The 21,906-nt window shown below is 46.1% G+C and overlaps 1 protein-coding gene across 2 annotated transcripts in view; it reads right to left on the bottom strand.

Annotated features, from left to right (window-relative positions):
* LAS1L (LAS1 like, ribosome biogenesis factor) overlaps window positions 1-21,906 on the bottom strand; it is a 77,636-nt gene that overhangs the window by 9,888 nt on the left and 45,842 nt on the right. The window contains exons 11-12 of one of the 2 annotated variants that reach the window (XM_030210036.1): window positions 18,264-18,628; window positions 17,920-18,073 (exon numbers count right to left, since the gene is read on the bottom strand). In XM_030210036.1, the coding sequence (XP_030065896.1) occupies window positions 17,920-18,073; window positions 18,264-18,628 (519 nt within the window). The remainder of the gene's footprint in view (window positions 1-17,919; window positions 18,074-18,263; window positions 18,629-21,906) is intronic. The other variant, XM_030210037.1, reaches the window with a different exon arrangement.

The raw sequence follows: 21,906 nt of genomic DNA, 5'->3' as shown, positions 1-21,906 counted from the left end.
ACCTCAGTGCTCTCACCCAGAGCCTGGCCATACGTCCAGTGGGCTGAAGCAGGCGTAGGCTCAGACCGCCCGTGAAAAATACTTTTTGCTAAGTCAGAGTCGGACTGCTCCTAGGGATCATGAATCTGCTGATATTCATTTCTTCTAGATGGTAGGTATTTGGGGGAGGAAGGGAACTTTATTGCTTGTAGAGGTTTTAGAATTATTGTATACTGTGAGCAATGGATATAAAATGCTATACTTTAGCTCACTACACCTATAAAAAATGTATTTATAAATTTTCAGGGCCTGGGTCCAGATGTAGAATAGGTTCTCAAATAGTTGCCATCCAGCAGCCTTAGAATTCTGGAAGTGGTGTTGATCATTATCCAGGACATGTAGCAATAATTATTTGTGCAGTTTCAGCACAGGTGACTTTGCTGGTTTAGAATCTGTAATGGAATTTCTTTAGAATTTTGCTCTTTATGGATTACATTCCATGTTTGGTTGGCTTGTGATAAATTTAACTGAAGTGCTACTCTGGAGTGCTTTTGAATTGTGTTATTGGACAGATGCTTTCAGGTTAGTTCTGTCTCAGTGTTTGCAGAAAAAAGGGGGGAGGGAGGGAGACATGCAGCTTTCAACAGCTGGGTTGCTGAAATTTGAACTTGTTACTGTGTTCTGCAGTGCTGTTTACATAATGTAAGCACATAGAGGAGCCAGTTCTGTGGATATTGAGAAAGCCCCTTAAAATATTGTGATATCCCCCTTCTCGATCAGGGTGACCTGGTTCCCACTAAGCAAATTAAACAGGTCTCACCAACTGCATATTTCTCAGGCTTTATTCCAGCCCCTGGACACACTTCTTCTAGCTTAATACTTTCATAGATCTTCAAACTGAGCCTCCCCCACACAGATACATGGGCTCAGTACTAACTTCTTTCATAGATCTTCACACTGAGTCTCCCCACACAGATACATGGGCTCAGTACTAGCTTCAATACTTTGGGGACTCCCAACCCCAGGCTTTGCAGCCTGCTTCTCTCAGTACTGGGACACACAGTCCTTCCTTCTTTGGACACACAGTCCACCACAAGTCCATAGGGTTAGCCAGTATCTTCCAGGGGGATCTCTCTTCTTCTGCTGCCAGCTCACTTCTCTTCCTTTCACCTCTCAGGTGGGGTATAAAGTGGTTAATTTGCTACACAGGACCCAGCCCATAACCTCCTACACCTGTGGACATCCCAGGGCTCTCCCCGGTCCTAGCGACCTCCACCTCTTCTCCTACTGGCGCCCTCCAGTGGCCTAGCCCGGATAGGACAGCCTCATACGTATCACAATATGTTCAGGGAGAGGTTATTTGAATTGTGTCTGGCACCTTCAATCATTTTGAAATGTTGATGCCTATTACATATGCAGCCTAGTGCAGGTCTGCTTCCGGTGGCAATTCTTTTATATACTCTTTGATCCTGTTAATTCCACTAACTTATTCTGAGCACTATTGTCTGTAGTCTTCTTTTAACTGCTTTTGGGGCCTCTGGAAGCTCAAGTGCTGCCCATGGGCTCTAACCCCATTCCTGTTTTTATTGGAATTGTTGAGAATCTCACTCTAGGCCAGTGTTTTATCAGGCCATGTTTACAGCCATCCTTTTATGCTTAATTCCACCTTGGTGCCTTTATCAGCACCATCTGTGGTTTTTCACTTTTACATTGGGTTGCTTAATCCTAGACAAGGGCAATGACAAATCAAGATCAAGTATGCATGTGTAATATCCTATCATACCTTACGCTATGAGTTTATCGTGTTTGGGCAGACTAAATGGACCATTCAGGTCTTTATCTGCTGTCATCTACTATGTGCACTAAATCTGTTAATCCATGATTTAATCACTGATTACTCCGATACCCAGTGCTGTGATGGTAAATTTTTAACAGGCTCTCTTCCCCAGTCCACCTCTGCGCCCCCTCCCCCCCCCTCCAAAATTGCAGAGCTGGCTATACCTGGGGAGAGCCTGGGGGGGGGGGGGGGGGGCAGCGCATTACTCTCTCCGGGGAAAAAAAAATTTAATGCTCCCAGGCTCCAATCTAATTCATGTGGGATAAAATGTCATAAATAAGTAAATAGACAGGAACTCTGAACGTTGAGCACCTGATTCCCATAACATGATGTCTGTTTTAGAAGCTCTTTACCAGGAGAAAAAAAAAATCTCTGCACCAATAACAGGGTTAGGTGTCCCTATAACCAGCCTCTCCAAATGACACACTGATTACAATTTGTAACAAATTACTACTCTACCTAAGAAAAGTTATTCCCTTATTATACAGTGGTGGAAATAAGTATTTGATCCCTTGCTGATTTTGTAAGTTTGCCCACTGACAAAGACATGAGCAGCCCATAATTGAAGGGTAGGTTATTGGTAACAGTGAGAGATAGCACATCACAAATTAAATCCGGAAAATCACATTGTGGAAAGTATATGAATTTATTTGCATTCTGCAGAGGGAAATAAGTATTTGATCCCCCACCAACCAGTAAGAGATCTGGCCCCTACAGACCAGGTAGATGCTCCAAATCAACTCGTTACCTGCATGACAGACAGCTGTCGGCAATGGTCACCTGTATGAAAGACACCTGTCCACAGACTCAGTGAATCAGTCAGACTCTAACCTCTACAAAATGGCCAAGAGCAAGGAGCTGTCTAAGGATGTCAGGGACAAGATCATACACCTGCACAAGGCTGGAATGGGCTACAAAACCATCAGTAAGACGCTGGGCGAGAAGGAGACAACTGTTGGTGCCATAGTAAGAAAATGGAAGAAGTACAAAATGACTGTCAATCGACAAAGATCTGGGGCTCCACGCAAAATCTCACCTCGTGGGGTATCCTTGATCATGAGGAAGGTTAGAAATCAGCCTACAACTACAAGGGGGGAACTTGTCAATGATCTCAAGGCAGCTGGGACCACTGTCACCACGAAAACCATTGGTAACACATTACGACATAACGGATTGCAATCCTGCAGTGCCCGCAAGGTCCCCCTGCTCCGGAAGGCACATGTGAACACCTGGATGATGCCGAGAGTGATTGGGAGAAGGTGCTGTGGTCAGATGAGACAAAAATTGAGCTCTTTGGCATGAACTCAACTCGCCGTGTTTGGAGGAAGAGAAATGCTGCCTATGACCCAAAGAACACCGTCCCCACTGTCAAGCATGGAGGTGGAAATGTTATGTTTTGGGGGTGTTTCTCTGCTAAGGTCACAGGACTACTTCACCGCATCAATGGGAGAATGGATGGGGCCATGTACCGTACAATTCTGAGTGACAACCTCCTTCCCTCCGCCAGGGCCTTAAAAATGGGTCGTGGCTGGGTCTTCCAGCACGACAATGACCCAAAACATACAGCCAAGGCAACAAAGGAGTGGCTCAGGAAGAAGCACATTAGGGTCATGGAGTGGCCTAGCCAGTCACCAGACCTTAATCCCATTGAAAACTTATGGAGGGAGCTGAAGCTGCGAGTTGCCAAGCGACAGCCCAGAACTCTTAATGATTTAGAGATGATCTGCAAAGAGGAGTGGACCAAAATTCCTCCTGACATGTGTGCAAACCTCATCATCAACTACAGAAGACGTCTGACCGCTGTGCTTGCCAACAAGGGTTTTGCCACCAAGTATTAGGTCTTGTTTGCCAGAGGGATTAAATACTTATTTCCCTCTGCAGAATGCAAATAAATTCATATACTTTCCACAATGTGATTTTCCGGATTTAATTTGTGATGTGCTATCTCTCACTGTTACCAATAACCTACCCTTCAATTATGGGCTGCTCATGTCTTTGTCAGTGGGCAAACTTACAAAATCAGCAAGGGATCAAATACTTATTTCCACCACTGTACTTCCTCTGTGTACATCCCTATGCACAAGACAGCGGCATTTTTAAAAATTTAAATTCTTTTTTTTTTTTTTTTTACAGTATCCTCCCCACCACACCTCACCTCCCTATTACAGACATCCTCCCCGCTCCCCAGAGCTGAAGGGTCCCACTCCCAGCGTACACCTGAAGGCAGTGTCCCTGGTGGTCTAGTGGATTCTTCGGGGCAGAAAAGATCCCGTCTTTTCTGCTCACTGCCGGCGCTGACCCTCCTCCTGCCGCATCTTCTTTAATATCTGCCGAGACTTACAAGGGCGGCCTCGCAAGACACCTCCTTCCTCTTCCTTCCCTCCCTTCCATCCATATGCATCTTCTTCCTCTCTCTTCCCTCTCATCCATCCATGTCCAGCTTTTTTCCTCTCCCCCCTCCATGATCCATGTCCAGCATATCTCCTCTCTCCTCCCATGTTCCATCTCGCTTCCTCTCTCTTCCCTCCCCTCAATCCATGCCCAGCATTTCAACTCTTTCCCCTCCATCCTTGTGCTTCTCCTTCCTGTCTGCCCTCCCCTCCATCCATGTGCATCTCTCTGCCCTCCCCTCCATCCATGTCCAGAATTTCTCCTCTTTCCCTTCCCCTCCATCTGTGTGCATCTCCTTCCTCTGTGTTTCCTCCCCTCCAACATTTCTCCTCTCTTCCCTTCCCTCCATCCATGTCCAGAATTTCTCCTCTTTCCCTTCCCCTCCATCTGTGTGCATCTCCTTCCTCTGTGTTTCCTCCCCTCCAACATTTCTCCTCTCTTCCCTTCCCTCCATCCATGTCCAGCATTTCTCCTCTCTCCCCTCCATCCCATGTGCATCTCCTTCCTGTCTTCTCTCTCCTCCATCCAGGTTCAGCATTTCTCCTGCCCTCCCCTCCATCCAGCCATGTCCAGCAACTCTCCTCTCTCCCCTGTTCTCCCCTCCCATCCATGTCCAGCAAGTCTCCTCTGCCCTCCCCTAAACCATTTCCAGTGATTTCTCTTCTCTCCCCTCCCATCCATGCGCAATGACTCACCCCAGCCTCCACCTGCCCCCCTTTTCAGCTCCCGAGTTCCAGTTCCAACCCCAGTGCCGGCTCACCTGCCCACCCTCAGCTCCCCAATAGCCCTCCTTTCCTTCCTGCCACCACCCTATGTTTAAATATTTTATTTTAGCTCAAGTCGCCGCGGCACTGAAAGCAGCAGGCTCAGCTCACCTCCAGCCTTCCCTTCCCTCTCAGTGGCCCGCTCTCGCAAAAGCAGGAAATACATCAGAAGGCGAGACACTGAGAGGGAAGGGAACGCTGGAGGCGAGCCGAGCCTGCTGCTTTCAGTGCTGCCAAAGCGACTTGAGCTAAAATAAAATATTTAAACGCAGGGCGGCGGCAGGAAGGAAAGGAGGGCTATCGGGGAGCTGAAGGCGGGCAGGTGAGTCGGCACTGGGTGTCTGTGACTCTGCAGCTCGTGGGGAGGAGGGAGAGGCAAGCCGGCTCACACTTCCACAACCGGCTCCCAAGATGCCAAAAAATTTAACAACCGGCTCTTGTGAGCCGGCTCCAACACACCACTGCCTATACCTCACCAAAGCATGGAGCAGTGCCTGCTTAGGTTCCTGTCTAACTAGGGAAGGTTGGTGGTGGCTTACCCATCATCCTTTCTAATTCTATACCCCTCATTCAACTCAGTGATCATCAGTTGGGTTACCCTGAGTCTCAACTGTTAGTACGACTTGATGTGTGGCTTGTCATAGATCTTCGGTTTGTTGCTGCCACCTCCAGTACCTATATGAGCACATTCCAGGCTTATACTACTCTTTCCATGAAGTATTTCTTGAGGGTGCGTTTGATTCTGCTTCCTTATAACCTCATATCATGTTCTCTAGTTCTAGAGCTTCTCCTCATTTGAAAAAGGCTTATTTGCTCTGTAATATCTTTCAAGTATTTAAAAGTCTGTATCATCCTCTTTTCGTCTTGAATATGTATATTTAGGACTTTAATCTCATATATCTTCTTATGGAGACCTCTTAACATTTTGTTGCTCTCCTGTATACCGACTCCAGCCTTTTTATATCCTTAGTGAAATATGAGATCATTAGAGAGAGACATCATGCTTGGTAATGTAGGTGAATACAAAAGAGGAAGACCAGCAATGTGATGGATTCATACGGTAACTGCTGCTAGGGATGCCACTATAGCAATGATCAGCCGCCTCGATGAAGACCAAACCCAGAGTTGCTATGAGTCAACATTGACTCCACAGCATTTAACAACTGTGAGATACAGCTTCCAAAACCAAACGCAGTACTCCAAGTGAGGCCTTACCAGTGTCTTGTTCAGGGCATTTCCTGAAATCCAAGTACACCACATCCAATGTGTGCCCTCAGATTCATTTGGTATGATCTGCCTCTGGTAAAACCATGTTGTATTTGGCTATCTTTTTAAAAATGGAGTTCTTATTTTGTTTCATATTATTTTGCTTTTTTAATATGCAGTTTATTTTATTTTGTTTTATGATTAAATCTGTGTAATTTATTGATTGTAAACTGCTTTGATATGTGTAAGTAAAACAGTATATAAAATACAATAAAACAAACAAGGCAGTTTGCAGGCTGGTGGGGCAATTGCAGGAGGTACGTTTTAGAGAGAGGACAATTTGCAGAGTGGTGTAGTAGATCGGAGCATTTGGTGGGCTGTGGGTGCAGTTTGGGGGTGGGGGCAGGGCAGTAGTGAGAGGGTAAGTTTGGAAGATTAGGGAATTCCATCTTTTAAGCTGCTTTGCCCCATTCTTTAACTGCTATATTTCACTCTAAATTTCTATGCTGCAGGAGCTGGAACTTCTCCTCCCTTAGACACGCATTAAATGGTCTTGGGGAAAATCCACTATTTCTGGGATAAACAGTATAAAATGTTTTGTACATTTTTGGGATCTTGCCGGGTATTTGTGACCTGGATTGGCCACTGTTGGAAACAGGATGCTGGGCTTGATGGACCTTTGGTCTTTCCCAATATGGCAATACTTATGTACTTATGGGTCTTTGGGGGGGGGGGGGGGGAGCTTATATTTGGGCCAAAAATACTATAATGCCTTTGTATCGCTTCATGGTGCGTCCGCATCTTGAGTATTGCGTTCAGTTCTGGTCGCAGTATCTCAAAAAAGATATAGGGGAATTATGAAAGGCTCAAAGAGCAACCAAAATGATAAAGGGAATAGAACTTCTCTCGTATGAGGAAATGCTAAAGAGGTTAGGGCTCTTCAGCTCGGAAAAGAGACGGATGAGTAGAGATATGATTGAGGTCTACAAAATCCTGAGTGGTATAGAACAAGAAGTAGTAAATCAATTTTTTACTTGTTCCAAAATTACAAAGACTAGGGGACACTCGAGGAAGTTACATGGAAATACTTTTAAAACAAATAAGAGGAAATATTTTTTCACTCAACGAATAGTTAAGCTCTGTAACTCTTTGCCAGAGGATGTGGTAACAGCGGTTAGCTTATCTGGGTTTAAAAAAGGTTTGGACAAATTCCTAGAGGAAAGGTCCACAGTCTGCTATTGAGACCGACATGGGAAGCAGCTGCTTGCCCTGGGATTTGTAGTATGCAGTGTTGCCACAATCTGGGTTTCTGCCAGGTACTTGTGACCTGGCTTGCCCACTGTTTGGAAAACAGGATAACATAGTAACATAGTAGATGACAGAGAAAGACCTGTACGGTCCATCTAGTGTGCCCAACAAGATAAACTCGTATGTGCATGCCTGACTTTGATTTGTATCTGCCATTTTCAGGGCACAGACCATAGAAGTCTGCCCAGCACTAGCCCCGCCTCCCACCACCGGCTCTGCCACCCAATCTCCACTAAGCTTCTGAGGATCCATTCCTTCTGAACAGGATTCCTTTATGTTTATCCCACGCATTCTTGAATTCCGTTACCTTTTCATCTCCACCATCTCCCACGGGAAGGCATTCCAAGTATCCACCACTCTCTCTGTGAAAAAATAGTTCCTGACATTTTTCTTGATTCTGCCCCCCCCCCCCCCCCCTTCAATCTCATTTCATGTCCTCTAGTTCTACCGCCTTCCCATCTCTGGAAAAGGTTCGTTTGCAGATTAATACCTTTCAAATATTTGAACATCTGTATCATATCACCCTTGTTTCTCCTTTCCTCCAGGGTATACATGTTCAGGTCAGCAAGTCTCTCCTCATACGTCTTGTAACGCAAACCCCATACCATTTTTGTAGCTTTTCTTTGCACCATTTCAATTCTTTTTACATCCTTAGCAAGATACAGCCTCCAAAACTGAACACAATACTCCAGGCGGGGCCTCACCAACGACTTATACAGGGGCATCAACACCTCCTTTCTTCTGCTGGTCACACCTCTCTCTATACAGCCTAGCAACCTTCTAGCTATGGACACCGCCTTGTCACACTGTTTCGTCGCCTTCAGATCCTCAGATACTATCTCCCCAAGATCCCTCTCCCCATCCGTACCTATCAGACTCTCCCCGCCTAACACATACGTCTTCCGTGGATTTCTACACCCTATGTGCATCACTTACTGGGCTAGATGGACCACTGGTCTGACCCAGTATGGCTACTCTTATGTTCTTATATCTCCAGAACTCCCAGTATAATTTAGCCCATTTTTGAATTTGTGTCTTCTCTCCTGTTTTCCTTCCATGCCAAGTTTCATCCCATTCTGTTCAGTTTTCAGAGAGTTATTTTGTTTCCATTGGATTGGTATGGTACCGTGAGCAAGGGTAGGTCTGGAGCCCAGGTAAGACAGTCCACCCAGCGGTTGCAGGTAATGGGCAAGGGGTCCTGTTTAATTCATAGAGAGGAAGAAGGGAAAGCAAAATCCTTGAATGTGACAATGTCCTTGGGTGGTCTGCTCCTGCAGGGCCACAAGAATATATTCTTTTTTCTTGGCACAACAACACATGCTACTTATCTCTGGCCTGGCTCTCCAGCTACCAGTGCAGTATCTATCAAGTACTCTGTTCAAAATACAATGTCTGTGAGATTCCAAGTTGGACTTAGCCAACCTGACTGTAGTTGTAGTTTACACATAGGTGGTGGAGTCGTATGTCATGGGGTGTTGCTGCTTCCCTTTGGACCTCTCTAACCCAGCTCTGGCCCTCCTTTTACACTTTCTGGCAGCTGTCCTCCTGGTCCCACCCCTCCAGTGTCACTTCCTCTTTGGGCGGGACTATGAGAGCTTAAAATGGTTCTGATGCTGGGGAAGGGGCAGCGTCCTGTAGACTCCCTCACATAGGGTTACCATAGATCTGGATCCCCGGACATGGCCTTCTTTTCAGGGGAATGTTGGGGGTCCGGACATTTTTTTTCCAGCCAGCCCGTTTGTCCAAGTTTCTGGGCTGATGGGCAGGCGGGCTTGCTTTCCCCCCCCTCCCTCCCAGCCCCCTGCCTGCTGACCTCCCCCTGCTTCTTGAAAAATAGATGCTGAGACTTCAAGCAGAGGACTCGAAAGACTTCACGGAATTCTTGCAAGGCCACTGCTTGAAGTCTTGGCAGCCATTTTCAAAAAGCAACAGCAGTGGGGAGGGAAGAATGGGGTTCTTTCCTGTTCCGAAGGGGCCAATAGACCACCAGAACTGCAAGGTAGGCCACAGAGAGGCGGGAGCAAGCTGCTCATGGATGGGAGGGAAGGGAGAAGAGGGGACATGCTGTACATAGAGGGAAGGGAAGAAAAAAAGAGACACACGCAGCACATGGATAGAAGGGGATGGAGAGGAGAGGGGAACATGCTGCTCATGGATTGGATGGGAAGAAAAGGAAAGGGGGACAAGCTACAGATTTCCTCAGCACGTACTCCTTGTACCCAGTAGAATGGGAACTATTCAGCCAGGATTTTCAGCTGATAGTGGACCAGTGGGGTTCTCTACTTCTGGACTTGATAGCTCCGAAATGGAATGCTGGAATGCCAAAGTGCCCAAGTTCTTCAGCTGTCAGAAAGAACTGGGCTCGACTGAGATCGATGTCACACTGCAGCCTGGCTGGAGACACATCTACTGTCCGTCTTCCCTCCTTGGTCCATGGTATGCCATGTGTTGAAAAGGATCACATCCCACCGGGGTTGAATAATTCTTGTAACCCCAAATTTGCCACAGAGGCCATGGTACATGGACTCAATTCGACTGCTGGATGGAGATCCTCTCCATCTTCCCGAGGTACAAAACCTACTGAAACAAGGTTTTGTGCTCATGGAGGGATCCGTGCCCCTTTGGTCTTATGGCTTGGCCACTGAAAGGGCTTGGCTGAAACAAAAAGATTATTCTGATTCGGTTAGTGCTACCTTGCTTCAGGCTCAGAAATGCTCTACATCCATGGCGTATGCAAGGGCGTGGAGGATGTTCGCGAGCTGGTGCTTCGAGCATGGGCTTTATCCCTTCTCTGCTCATATCGTTCACATCCTAGTGTTTCTCCAGGCAGGTCTGCAGAAAGGATTGGTGTTGGTTTCTCTAAAAGTTCAGGATGCGGCCTGTTTCAGGAGCAGACTACAGAAGACATTTCTTGCAACTCAGCCAGATATCATTTGATTCTTGCAGGGAGTGGGCTGCTTGCAGTCTCCCTTTCGTAAGGTGTGTCCAAAGTGGAACCTTAGTTTAGTCCTTTGGGCTCTGCTGAATCCTCCTTGAAAGATCTTATGTTAAAGACAGTGTTCTTGGTGGCTGTCGTGTCAGAATTTAGGGTTTTGGAGCTTCAGGCTCTATCTTGTCAGGATCCCTTTCCCTGCTTTTTGGAGGTGGGGGTCTCCCTGTGCACAGTTCCTTCAATATCATCTCAACCAATCTATGGATATTCCATCCTTTCGCAGAGAGGATGAAGAGGCTCGGTATTTTCTGAAGCTTCTTGATGTGCGTAGAGTCCTCATTAGATATCTGGAAGTCACGAATGAGTTTCGTAAATCGTATCGACTGCTTTTTGGCCTCATGGCTTCCAAGCCCATAGTTGCTAGATGGCTGAAGGAGACTATCGTGTCAGCTTATCTGCTTGCAGGGAAGCAGGGTCCACAGTCCTTGCAAGCTCATTCTACGAGGTGTACAGCAACATCCTGGGTGGAAGCTACCTTACTGTCTCCGGTAGATATTTGCAAGGCGGCAATGTGGTCAACGTTACATACCTTTGTCAATCACTACAGGCTGGAAATTGTGGCGTACATGGAAGCCAGTTTTGGGTCTTTGGCCCTCTGGGTGGCAACATCAGGATCCCACCTACTCTAGGGATTGCTTTTGAACAGCCCACAGGTTCTGGAATAGTGGGAAGCTATGTAATGGAAGAAAAAATTAGGTCTTACCTGATAATTTTCTTTCCATTAGTGCTTCCCACTATTCCAGAAGCCCACCCAAGGTTTTTGAGATGTTTAGTCAGTGTGAAGTAATGGGCCAAATTATGACTGTCACCTTGCATGTTGCTTCCTGCATCTCTCTTGGTCTCTACAAGTTGTCCAGGGATGAGAGAGGTCTACACATTTGCTCATCTGGTTAGTGTTAAGTTAGCAAGTGTTAGGTTAGCGAGTTAAGGTGGTTGTATTTAGTCTGAGTATTATTCTTACTGCTGTCTGTGTAAACACTGAGGAGCTGTACTGGATGCCAAGAGAGAGAGATGTCTCGACTCAATTTTCCATTCTCTCTATCCACCTGGTGATTAAGCTAACTATCCCACAGGTTCTGGAGTAGTGAGATGGACTAATGGAAAGAATATCAGGTAAGACCTAATTCCTCCTTATCCATATGTAGACATAGTTCAGAATCAGATAATATAGTATTAAGGTCTCCTCCACCTGTCTGTAGAGAGCTACTGAGTAACAGAGGTGCAGCTGGAATCTGGGTCTCTGCCCCAAGCACCAGTCTCCATGACAGCTGGAGGCTACAGTTGTAGGGGTCCTTGATAAAACTCCCCGCTAAGTGCAGTGATTGTCAGCAAACCTCTAACATCGAAGAAACTAATTTTGGGGCCAGGGAGTTTTCAACCTGCCATGCCACTAACAAATACAAAGGAAGCTTCACTAACTTTGCTACTGCAGGGTTTGTTAGAAGTGAAAAGGGAAGCAGCTGTCTTCCTGGAGAAATCACCTAAAATTTCTTTAGTGGTAATGCCTGATAGTTGAGTAGAATTGAATTAAAAGAGTCTTGTTATGATTGCCTCATGAAGAATTACTCACTGAATGCAGAAGGGTGAACAGTTACCTCAGTGATGCCTAAGAAAAGGCAATAGTGAAAAACTCATAATCCTGTTTAAAATAAATCTGGGTAGCCTAATTTGTTTCCAACATGTTTTGCATCAGCATCACGTGGGTCCTGCAGTTCCAGCCTTACCTAGTGTAACTGAACGTACACTGCTTCAATAGCATTCTGGCTTGCACGTGGTATGTAAGTAATTAAAATAAAATTGTCGTCTGGCTGCACCGTTCTGAACAAGTGGGTGTTATCCCCTCCTATCAGCAGATGTAGAAGAAAAAAAACTGGTCTTTTCCAGTGAACTCTCTAGTATAATCTGCTGGTGCTCAGTGGAAATCTCCAGTACTTTTATCTATCTCTAGTAAATGGAAGGTTGTTCAGGCTGATGCTCCTGTTCCCTGGCCTTGCTCCCTACTCTGTTGGCTGAGGCCACAAAGCAAAGTTGAGCACAATGGCTGCTCCCAGGTAATCCGGTCACCAGACCTGGTTGAACACAGAGCAAGAACATCCACTAGGCAAGGTATTTTGTCTTGGCCCTGATTGAGGAGCACAGGCCCCCAATCGCCCTACCCCTCATAGTCTGTATGCTCTGGAATGGTGGCCATGTTGAGCTCCCTGCCTTTTTCTTCTGCTGATGCTTCAGTGCAGCAGGAGAGCTCAGTCTCCATCAAGGCTTGAAGGGGTGAGGGCATAGAACTGCTACCCGCCCCTTGGTCGCTAGAGCCAAAAAGAGCCAGAGGCATCTAGGGGCCTCTGGCTCCTTTTGGCTCCACAACTTAACCCACATGGTTAAGCAAGTCATGCAAGTGGAGGCTGAGTGGATGGACCCCTGAGGATCAGGAGGGTCTCTCAGACCCCTAGTTTCCCTCAGACTTTGAATTTGAAGAAGATCCTCCTCCAAGGAAGTCCAAAAGATGAGCAATCCCATATGATTTGCTGCTTCTTCCGAAGAGCTTTCTTGTCTCACTGATTAAGTCATGGAGGCCTTGGGGATGCTCAAGGCTCCCACAGTAGACCCCTCTGAAGGGGATCCTTTGTTGGAGAGTTTGCAGGGCCCCCAAGGCATTTTCCACTTCACAAAGCCCTCACTTGAATGATGCTAGCAAAGTGGGTGTCCCTTGATGGAGCTCGTAAGGAGACCTGAGCAGTAGACCATCTTTATACGTTCATTTCTGAGACGTGGAGAGGTGGTGGACACGTTTGTTACAGCAGTCATCAAAAACGACCATCGTCCCTGTGTAAGGGGGCTAGGCTCTCCATGAACTTTACGAGAATCATGTAGAGCAGCAGTTTCCCCTTGCTTTTTCCTTCGGGGCACTGGGTGTTCAGGCCACCATCTATGGCATCTATGTGGCGAGGGCCATGTTGCGTTAGCTGCAGGAGTTGAGAGATTCCCCTGCTGTTGCTCATTTGGAGTCTGGTGTGGCCCTCCTGGTGGATGTTCTTTATGATTTAGTGCGTATTTCCTCCTGGTCAGTGGCCACCTCTGTGGTGGGGCACTGGCTATGACTCCATCATTAGTTTGTGCACTTGGCCTCCAAGAAGCTTCTTGGTCAGCTGCCCTTTAGGGGGTGCTTGCTATTCTGGGAGGACCTGGAGAAGTTGGTGAAGGATATAGCGGAGGTGCGGCCTCTCCGTCTCCTTGAACTGAGGCAAAAGAGCTCCCAGAGGTCCTTGGTCGCTAGAGGCTGCTCAAGGGCAGTGGGGCCACTTTTCACCTGCTCGGTGTTCGATGCCTCAGGTTCATGTGGACTCCTTAGGCCAGGTTCCTTTCATGGGCCCAAAAGAGCCAGTGACTCTGGCCTCTCCAGTGAAGCTGGAATAGCCTGGCTTGTCCGATGCTCGTTAGGGGCAGATTGTTTTTCTTCTGTCACGAGTGGGCTTGCATCACCTCAGATCAGTGGGTTCTAGAGATGATCAGAAAAGCTTACTCCTTGGAGTTCGCCCACACCTTTCCACACAGCTTCATGGTGGTTTGCAGCTAAAAGGAAAGGCTATCGCTCTTACCTTACAAGATTTGCTCGAACTGGGAGCAGGGTCTTGGTCACTATTCTATTTTTGGGGATTTATTAATTGCAGGCAGTTTTGTTAACAGCCAAATAATAGTAAAATGACCAAATATAAACATAAGTTGGAAACAGCACATTGAAACCTAATGATAGGACTACCATGAAATAGTATCAAAAATATACACATTTGACGGTATTGCAAATATCAAACATATAAATGAGACGTGACCGACTCACCTGCAAATGCGCAGTAGAGTCCGAACGTTCAGAGCAACAGTCTAGAGGTGTGGCGACTCCGCCCCGAACACCTGGCGAGTTCCACTCCCCCTCCCTCTGAAGTTTAGACGTCATCCAAATGCGGTGCGACTCTGCGAGGATGGTGCAAGGGGAGGAGCCATGGCGGCGCTGACGACTGACGTTTCACCCCAAGAGGCTTGGCCCCGGATGCCCACGTGACTCGCCTTCCTCGCCTTTGATTTGCGGAGCCCTAAGGGGAGGAGCCGTGGCGGCAGTGACGACTGACGTTTCACCCCAAGAGGCGTGGCCCCAGACGCGGAAATCGAGTGCCGGCGGTTTGGGGAGAAGGACATGGGGGGAGGGCAGAGGAGAAAGTAGGCTTGCTGGACATGGGGGGAGGGTAGGGGAGAGATCAGGGTTACTGGACATGGGGGGGGGGGGGGGCATAGGAAAACCAAAAACTAGCCCGTTGTTACGGGCTTAACGGCTAGTATACACATATGCCAGTACAATACAAGCAACACCATAACTGTTCTTCTAAGCTGTCTTTCAAATAACAGATTTTGTGAGCCAGAGAAGGGCGGCCCTTTACAGTCCATCCTGAATCTAAAGGGAGATAATACAGCATTTTCAAATGGAAACCTTCTGGTCTGTGAGTGCCTTGGTTTGCTCAGGACCGGTCTTAGGTTTCCGTAAGGTTCAAGAAGTAATCTGCACACTTCTGTTGTGGATCATCACAAGCGGTACCTTCTCTTTTGTGTGCTTGGGCGTGATTTCCAGTTTGGGGCACTGCCCTTTGGGCTGGTCTTAGCCCCCCACACCTTTTCCAAGGTGATCTGGTGGTGGCGCATCAGGGTGCATCTCTACTTGGACCACTGGCTGATTTAGGCCGACAGAGGCGGAGACCGGGGAGCCACTGCTCAGCTCATTGTCTGAAAAGTTACCTGCTCGTTACTCAGATCCTGGAATATCTGGAAATTCACTTCTACATGGCTGAGGGAGATGGTTTTCCTCCCAGAGGACTGGGCAGTGAAGCTACAAGCTGTAGTGCAGGCTGTGTTAGCTGGTGACTCTCAAGGTTTGGGACTATCTGCAGCTCTTGAGCTCCATGGCATTGATTTTGAAGGGTGATGCCTTGGGCACGAGTGAACATTCCACTTCTACAGTCAGCTCCACTGTCCAGGTGGGCTCCAGTTTTGCAGGCTTTTGAGCACCTTTTGCCTAGCTCTGCCAGGGACAGCCAATCTGGACTGGTGGGACAGTCCTGTTCACCACCTTCGGGGGATCTCTCTGGACGCTTCACAGTGGGCAGTGGCTACCACCAATGCAAGTCTTCTCAGCTGGGGAGCATATTGCTTTGGCAGAGTGGCCCCTGCTGGAGGAATCATGGTCAATCAATCGCCTGGTACTTTAGGCTATGATGGAATTCCTTCCTCTGCTTCGAGGAAAGGCAGTTTGGGTGAAGATAGACAATGTCATGGAGGCACCTAGAGCCAGGCAGGAGTGTCTCTGCCGTTGGGTGGAGAGGCACCCACAGGCCCTGTCAGCAGCAGAGTGGGCAAGGACAAATGTCCAGGCAGACTTCCCCAACCGCTCCCAGATGGATCCTGTCTCTTACATCACAGATTACATGCTGGTCTTTATCTGTGAAGCAGCTTTATTTTGTAATTCAGTAGTTGATCAGCATTTCTCTGAATGGATTCAATGCAGCTCAAAATAAAAGGAAAATTACCCACAAACCAGGAAGTTACAATCAGGCTTCTAAAACAATCTTCCACACCAAACAGATAAGTTTTCATATATTTACAAGATATAAGATAGGAACGACAACTCTGACTTTGAACTGTTAAGTTATTCCAGATTTTAGTACCTAAACAACTTGACTGCTTTAGATATTTTTTAAATTTAATCCCCTTAAAACTTGGAAAGGCCAAAATTAAGCGATGAGCAGATCGTGAATTATTAACATTATTTAAAAGTACACAATAATGTACCAGACCAGCAGAACTAAATCCCATTAAAGATTTATGAATCATACAAGCTATCTTAAAAACAATTCTAGCTTGTATCGGAAGCCAGTGAAGTTTCTGTATCAAAGGGGAAGTCCTCTCAAACTTACCCTAAAGATCAGCCTTGCCGCAGTATGCTGAAGTAGTTGCAGCCTATTTACAATTTTATAGAGATTCTACATACAAAGAATTACAGTAATTCAGGTATGGTAGAAGTATTGCTTGTGCAACACATCTAAAGCTGTAACTATGTAGAGATGAGCAAACAGCTTTAAAGACCGGTTCAACCACAGTCTGGGACTTTTACTGTATGAAAATGAAAACCATGATGGAGCATAAGCAGGTATGGACTGCTGCCACTAATTTGAAACAAAAGAAAACTTTTGAAATAAGGAATAAAAAAAAAATGAAGCCAAAAACATTTTAAGAGTAAGACCATGCAAGGGAAAGGAGCTCTTTTATTATCCGCATTGAACTGTATAGAAGACTCAGATGCAGTGTAAAGTTACATAACTAGAGATAGCAACAGGCAGCCCTCCCCCCCCCCCCCCCCCCCCCGCCATCTTCAATTTGGACAAAAATGAATTTTAGGCCAAACCAATGGCACTTGGGGCCCATGTACCCTTCTCCACCACCGCTAACTCCAGACTCCGCCCCTTCTGCCTCGCATCACCTTATGCCTGGAACAGCCTTCCCGAACCCATACGCCATGCGCCCTCCCAGCCCATCTTCAAGTCCTTACTCAAAGCCCATCTCTTCTCCCTTGCTTTTGGCGCCTAATCACCTTCCCCATTCATGATACCTACACTGACTACATAGTTTTACTACCTTTAGATTGTAAGCTCTCTTGAGTAGGGACTGTCCTTCCCCTTGTTTAAAATTGTACAGCGCTGCGTAACCCTAGCAGCGCTATAGAAATGCTAAGTAGTAGTAGTAGTAGTAAACAGCCCTCAACTGTTACAATCAAAAAATAATTTTTGAACCAGGGCATTAATTTGATCTTCCAGTATCAGTTTAGAATAGAGCATTATACCCAAAACATTTATTTTCAATCTGAAGAGCCTCACCGATATTAAAATGGAAAATCCTTCTGAGGTAGAAAATTATTTTGAGCCCCCAGGAATCAACCAAAGAAGATATTATTCTTTAGTGATTCTAATGTTTTATCAACGTTTCAAGTGCGGGGCACAGAAGAAAAATTATCAACTGCATAGGATAACACTAGAATTCCAAAATGTGTTGCTTTCCTGACTACGTACCAGCTTCTCTTAGCTTTTCCAGATATTGTTGCCCGTCTTCCTCTTTCTACGATCTCTTGTAGTTTATAAAGGTACATTTCCACTTAAGACAAGCTTTTAATGGACCTTGAGCACATGTGACATGTTCTCCTTATTATACTCGGAGACCACCATGTTTATCAACAGCTCCCAGTTTCAAAATTTCAATGGGCAATGCCTCCCTTTTCTTGGCAGACTCGGCAAGGCCTCGACTGATAAATCTATTACCTTAATGAAACAAAGCTTACTGCTCAAGGTGGAGAAAGAATTGGCCTCTATGGAGTGTATACCCCAGCAAGGTTTACGGGACCTCATTTTCCTTACCTTGGTGTTGTGCCAGGAGGGTGTTTTCCATCATTGGTCACTGTCTGATCGAATTCAGGTATCACAGAGTAACTGTCCAGGAGAAGACACCCGGGATCTTCTGTCTGACCTGGGACTGTGCCAAGAGGAAACTCACTCCACTTCACATCATCTGCTGGGGCCAAAATACAGACAAAGTTTACAAATCAAAAATGTTCTAAGTCAGCTGAATAACAAATGACATCGCACTATAAGTAACTTTGGACAACACTGAGCTATTAGTGGTCCCTTTCCAACTAACATGCATCCACAATTGCAAAGTCAGATGCCCATGTTACCAGGTTAAAATTGTTTTATTTTTATACCAGCATTGATCTTCCATGCAGATCCTTCAAGTGCCGACTTCCTCATATCCAACATCGCAGAAAACAGCATCTGAAGTTGGTCCTCACGGCAGGTCTGCTCAGTCACCGACTCCTCATCATCCTCCTGCTCCTCTTCAAGTGCATCCTTCAACAGGGACTCTTCTCTTGCTCCTGGTCCCTTGGCTCGAGAATCCTGCCTTGCCTTCCATCGTAAGCTCTCCACAGTATAAATGGGCTGCTCCCTGTAATCTGCTGAGAATTCTAAGCCAGAAAGACACTCTCCACCTTGAGTGTAAATAGAGCAGAGCTGAAGAAGATTCTTCTGGATGTTCAATGGTAATTTTGGCTCCATGTGTAGCAGGATACTGTCAAATGGGAAAAAAAAAAAAAAAAGGAAGAACGTCACTACCAATTTTGCTGTCGTTGTTTCTGTGGAACTGCATTCCTCGATACCAAATCATTACTCGGGTAGCTAGTGATGTCAAGGTGTTCCAACTAGAGAGCTGCACTGGAGCAGGAATGTCAGGATTCCCGTGGGGATGGATCCGGGTCCGCGGGGATCCTGCAGGACAGACCCAGGTCTTGCGGGGTCTCCGCGGAAATGCACAGCAATCTGAGCTTTGCTTCTCCTCCCCTGAGCCGCAGGGTACCCTCCCAGCACATACCTCAAGCCACCCTGGTGGTCTAGTGGATTCTTCAGGGCAAGATCCCCCATCTTTCCTGCCCACTGCCCCTCTTGCTGCCGCACCGCTTTTTTAAAATGGCTGCCGAGACTTCCACCAAAGACTTGCTAAACAGCCGCTGGAAGTCTCGGCAGCCATTTTAAAGACGATGCAGCAAGAGGGCCAGTGGCAGCAGGCAGGAAAGACTGGGAATCCACTAGGCCACCAGGGTGACTTGAGGTATGTGTCGGGAGGGCACCCTGCGGTTCAGGGGCGGAGATCTGGAATATGTGGGTGGGTGGGTACTGTAAAGAATAAACAAAACAAAACCCCAAGATTATCAGTTTCCCCTTCCTCGCACAGCCAGATCCCTATGCGCTCAAAACAAAGCACGTTAAACCTATTTGCTGCTGAATCCACGTTATCTTTCTTTATCCACGTTGTCTTTCTTTATCGTTGATGGAATTTGTATTTAATCTCACTTAGATTTTCAAACATGCCGACTTGTGCATACAGATTGTACACAGAGAAAGTATAACAACAAAATAACTTTTTATAGGTAGAGTAGTAATTCGTTATAAATCGTAATCAGTGTCATTTGGAGGGGCTGGTTAAAGGGACACCCTAGTACTGTTATATTCATGCATAGATTTTTTTTTTCTCCTGGTAAAGGGCCATTAAACAGACATCATGTTATGAGAATCAGGTGCTCAACATTCCAGAGTTTCTATCTATCTATTTATTTACTTATTTATGGCATTTATATCCCACATTAAACATGAATTAGGTTGACACCTAGGAGCATTACAATTTTTTTTTCCTGTGCCTGCATCAAAAGAAAAAAAGATGGCATGTGGGAACTTGATCCTTTTGCTTTGTGGATTGCAGTGGTATATTATAAAAATGCCTTTTTTTTAAATGCCCAGTTAGGTATATTTGCTAGTATCAACTTTGTTAAATGTTTCAGATATATCCATCTACTTACTCCCATGATATAACTGAATTCTATTATTTATTATTCTGTCTCACTGTATTTTCAAATGTAAGCTACACTGAATCAGAGCTTGCTTGGGATGTGTAATATAAATGTTGAAAAAAAAATAAAGTCCCTTATTTCTAATAATCTTTTGGCTATCGCTTTTCAATAGCGTTTGCTATTAATCAAAGTCAGGTATACACATAAAGTAGCACATATGAGTTTATCTTGTTGGGCAGACTAGATGAACCGTACAAGTCTTTCTCTGCCGTCATCTACTATGTTATTATGTATGTTATTGTTTTGGGTAAACCAATGTGACGTCAACCTCCGCCTACTGGCTTCAGCCCATATAACGGACTAGATAGGCTCACCCTATCTCCTGTTTTATCTAACCTCCTTGGTAAAAAGGGTGGAGGGAGTGTGGGTGTGTGGAGGGAAGAGGGGAAAAAAGTGATAATGGGGACATACATGGAGGAATGGGGAAGGGAAAAGTGGAAACAGAGCATATGGGATAGAAAGGGATGGAGAGGGGGACATTCTGCTCATGGATATATGTATCTTACTCAATTTTGTATTTAGAGTGCGGAAGAAAATTATTTTTGTTACTTAGCATTTTTACTGCTTATAAAATCTGGCTTTCTTAGGAGGGGGTCAAGGTGACTGCGAAGCAGCAAGGGCAGGGCAGGCTGGGAGCTGGAATGAAGGAACTTACTTGAGGCTGGGATGGGTTAGCTTCCCCATGGGGATGGATGGGGACAGGTTAGATTCCAGTCCCCGTGCAATTCTCTAGTTCTGACTAAAGGAAATTTATCAGTCTCCTCGTGCCATGCAACACCCATCTATCCAGTATGCCTCCAAAGAGAAAAACCTTTCTACTAAGAAATTTGGACACAGAGAGAATTCACTAATTTCAGAACATGCTAGTCATATTAAACTACCTCTGTAAAAGAAGATTAGTGCTCTATGGTAGCCAAGTGCTGAGGTGAGCCTACTTCTAACATTTCTTTTGTCTGCCTGTATTCTCCTTGTCGTTTCTGGTTTCTATTTGTTCACTTGTAAGGTGATAATGATGGCATAAAGCGGTAGAGGCAGAGGAGTGGACCATCAAGAGAAGGTCCTTAAATCACCTCTGTCAACAGGGCAAGAACACATATGGGAAAATAGGGATACTCTACCAGGCCTGCAAGCTGCAAATGCAGCTGGAAGCAGACCACATGACACCTGCTGGTCTACCCATTGCTTGAGGACAGCTTCTGCACAGTGGTGAGGCCAAGCACTGAAACATGCTTATCAGTGGAACGAAACGACTGGTGAATGGTCAAGTGAAAGAGAAAGCAGACACCTGTTCAACTAGGAGCTGTCCAGCTGATGGTGCTGAACAACACAGAAACAGGCCTATTGAGCTGTGGATAAATACACAACTGCCTCTAAACACAATCATTCAGACCATCCCCATCACCTTCCACTGTTAATGAAACATCTCTCTATATAAAAGGCAACCCCAACGTTCTGAAGCCTCCACGGAAGTTGAGGCGCCCGAGATATCTGGTGTGCCCTGGAGTGTCTGCACCGCCCTCGCGTCAAAACGTCATGACGTCGAGGGCGGAGCTATAACACTCGAGGGCCGAAACGCAAGGCCAACGCGAACCCCGAACAAGTAACGCAAGTAGCTCCGAGGGACGGAGGGAGGGGCCCCCTTGCTAGCGCCCGTTTCATTGCACTCAGAAACGGGCATTTTTTCCTAGTGCTTTAATAAAAACCCCACGTGTGAGGAGTAATTCAATGCAGTACTATCAATCTCCCAAACACATATTAATTAATTATATAGATCAGTCTCTTAAATCAGTTTCCATATTAGTGATGGATCCATACATATATTTTAATGTGTCCGGGGGCAGCCATTTTTTTCTGAGAAGTGATAGCAAACATAGAAATGCTAGCCTCTTCCCTGAAGAAGTTTAACGAAACCTGGCCATGTTGGCAGAGGTTTGGCCGGATGAAA

This window comes from Microcaecilia unicolor, chromosome 7 (assembly GCF_901765095.1).
Source record: "Microcaecilia unicolor chromosome 7, aMicUni1.1, whole genome shotgun sequence".
NCBI classification, from domain to species: Eukaryota; Metazoa; Chordata; class Amphibia; order Gymnophiona; family Siphonopidae; genus Microcaecilia; species Microcaecilia unicolor.
This window is presented reverse-complemented; position numbering and strand designations above follow the sequence as displayed.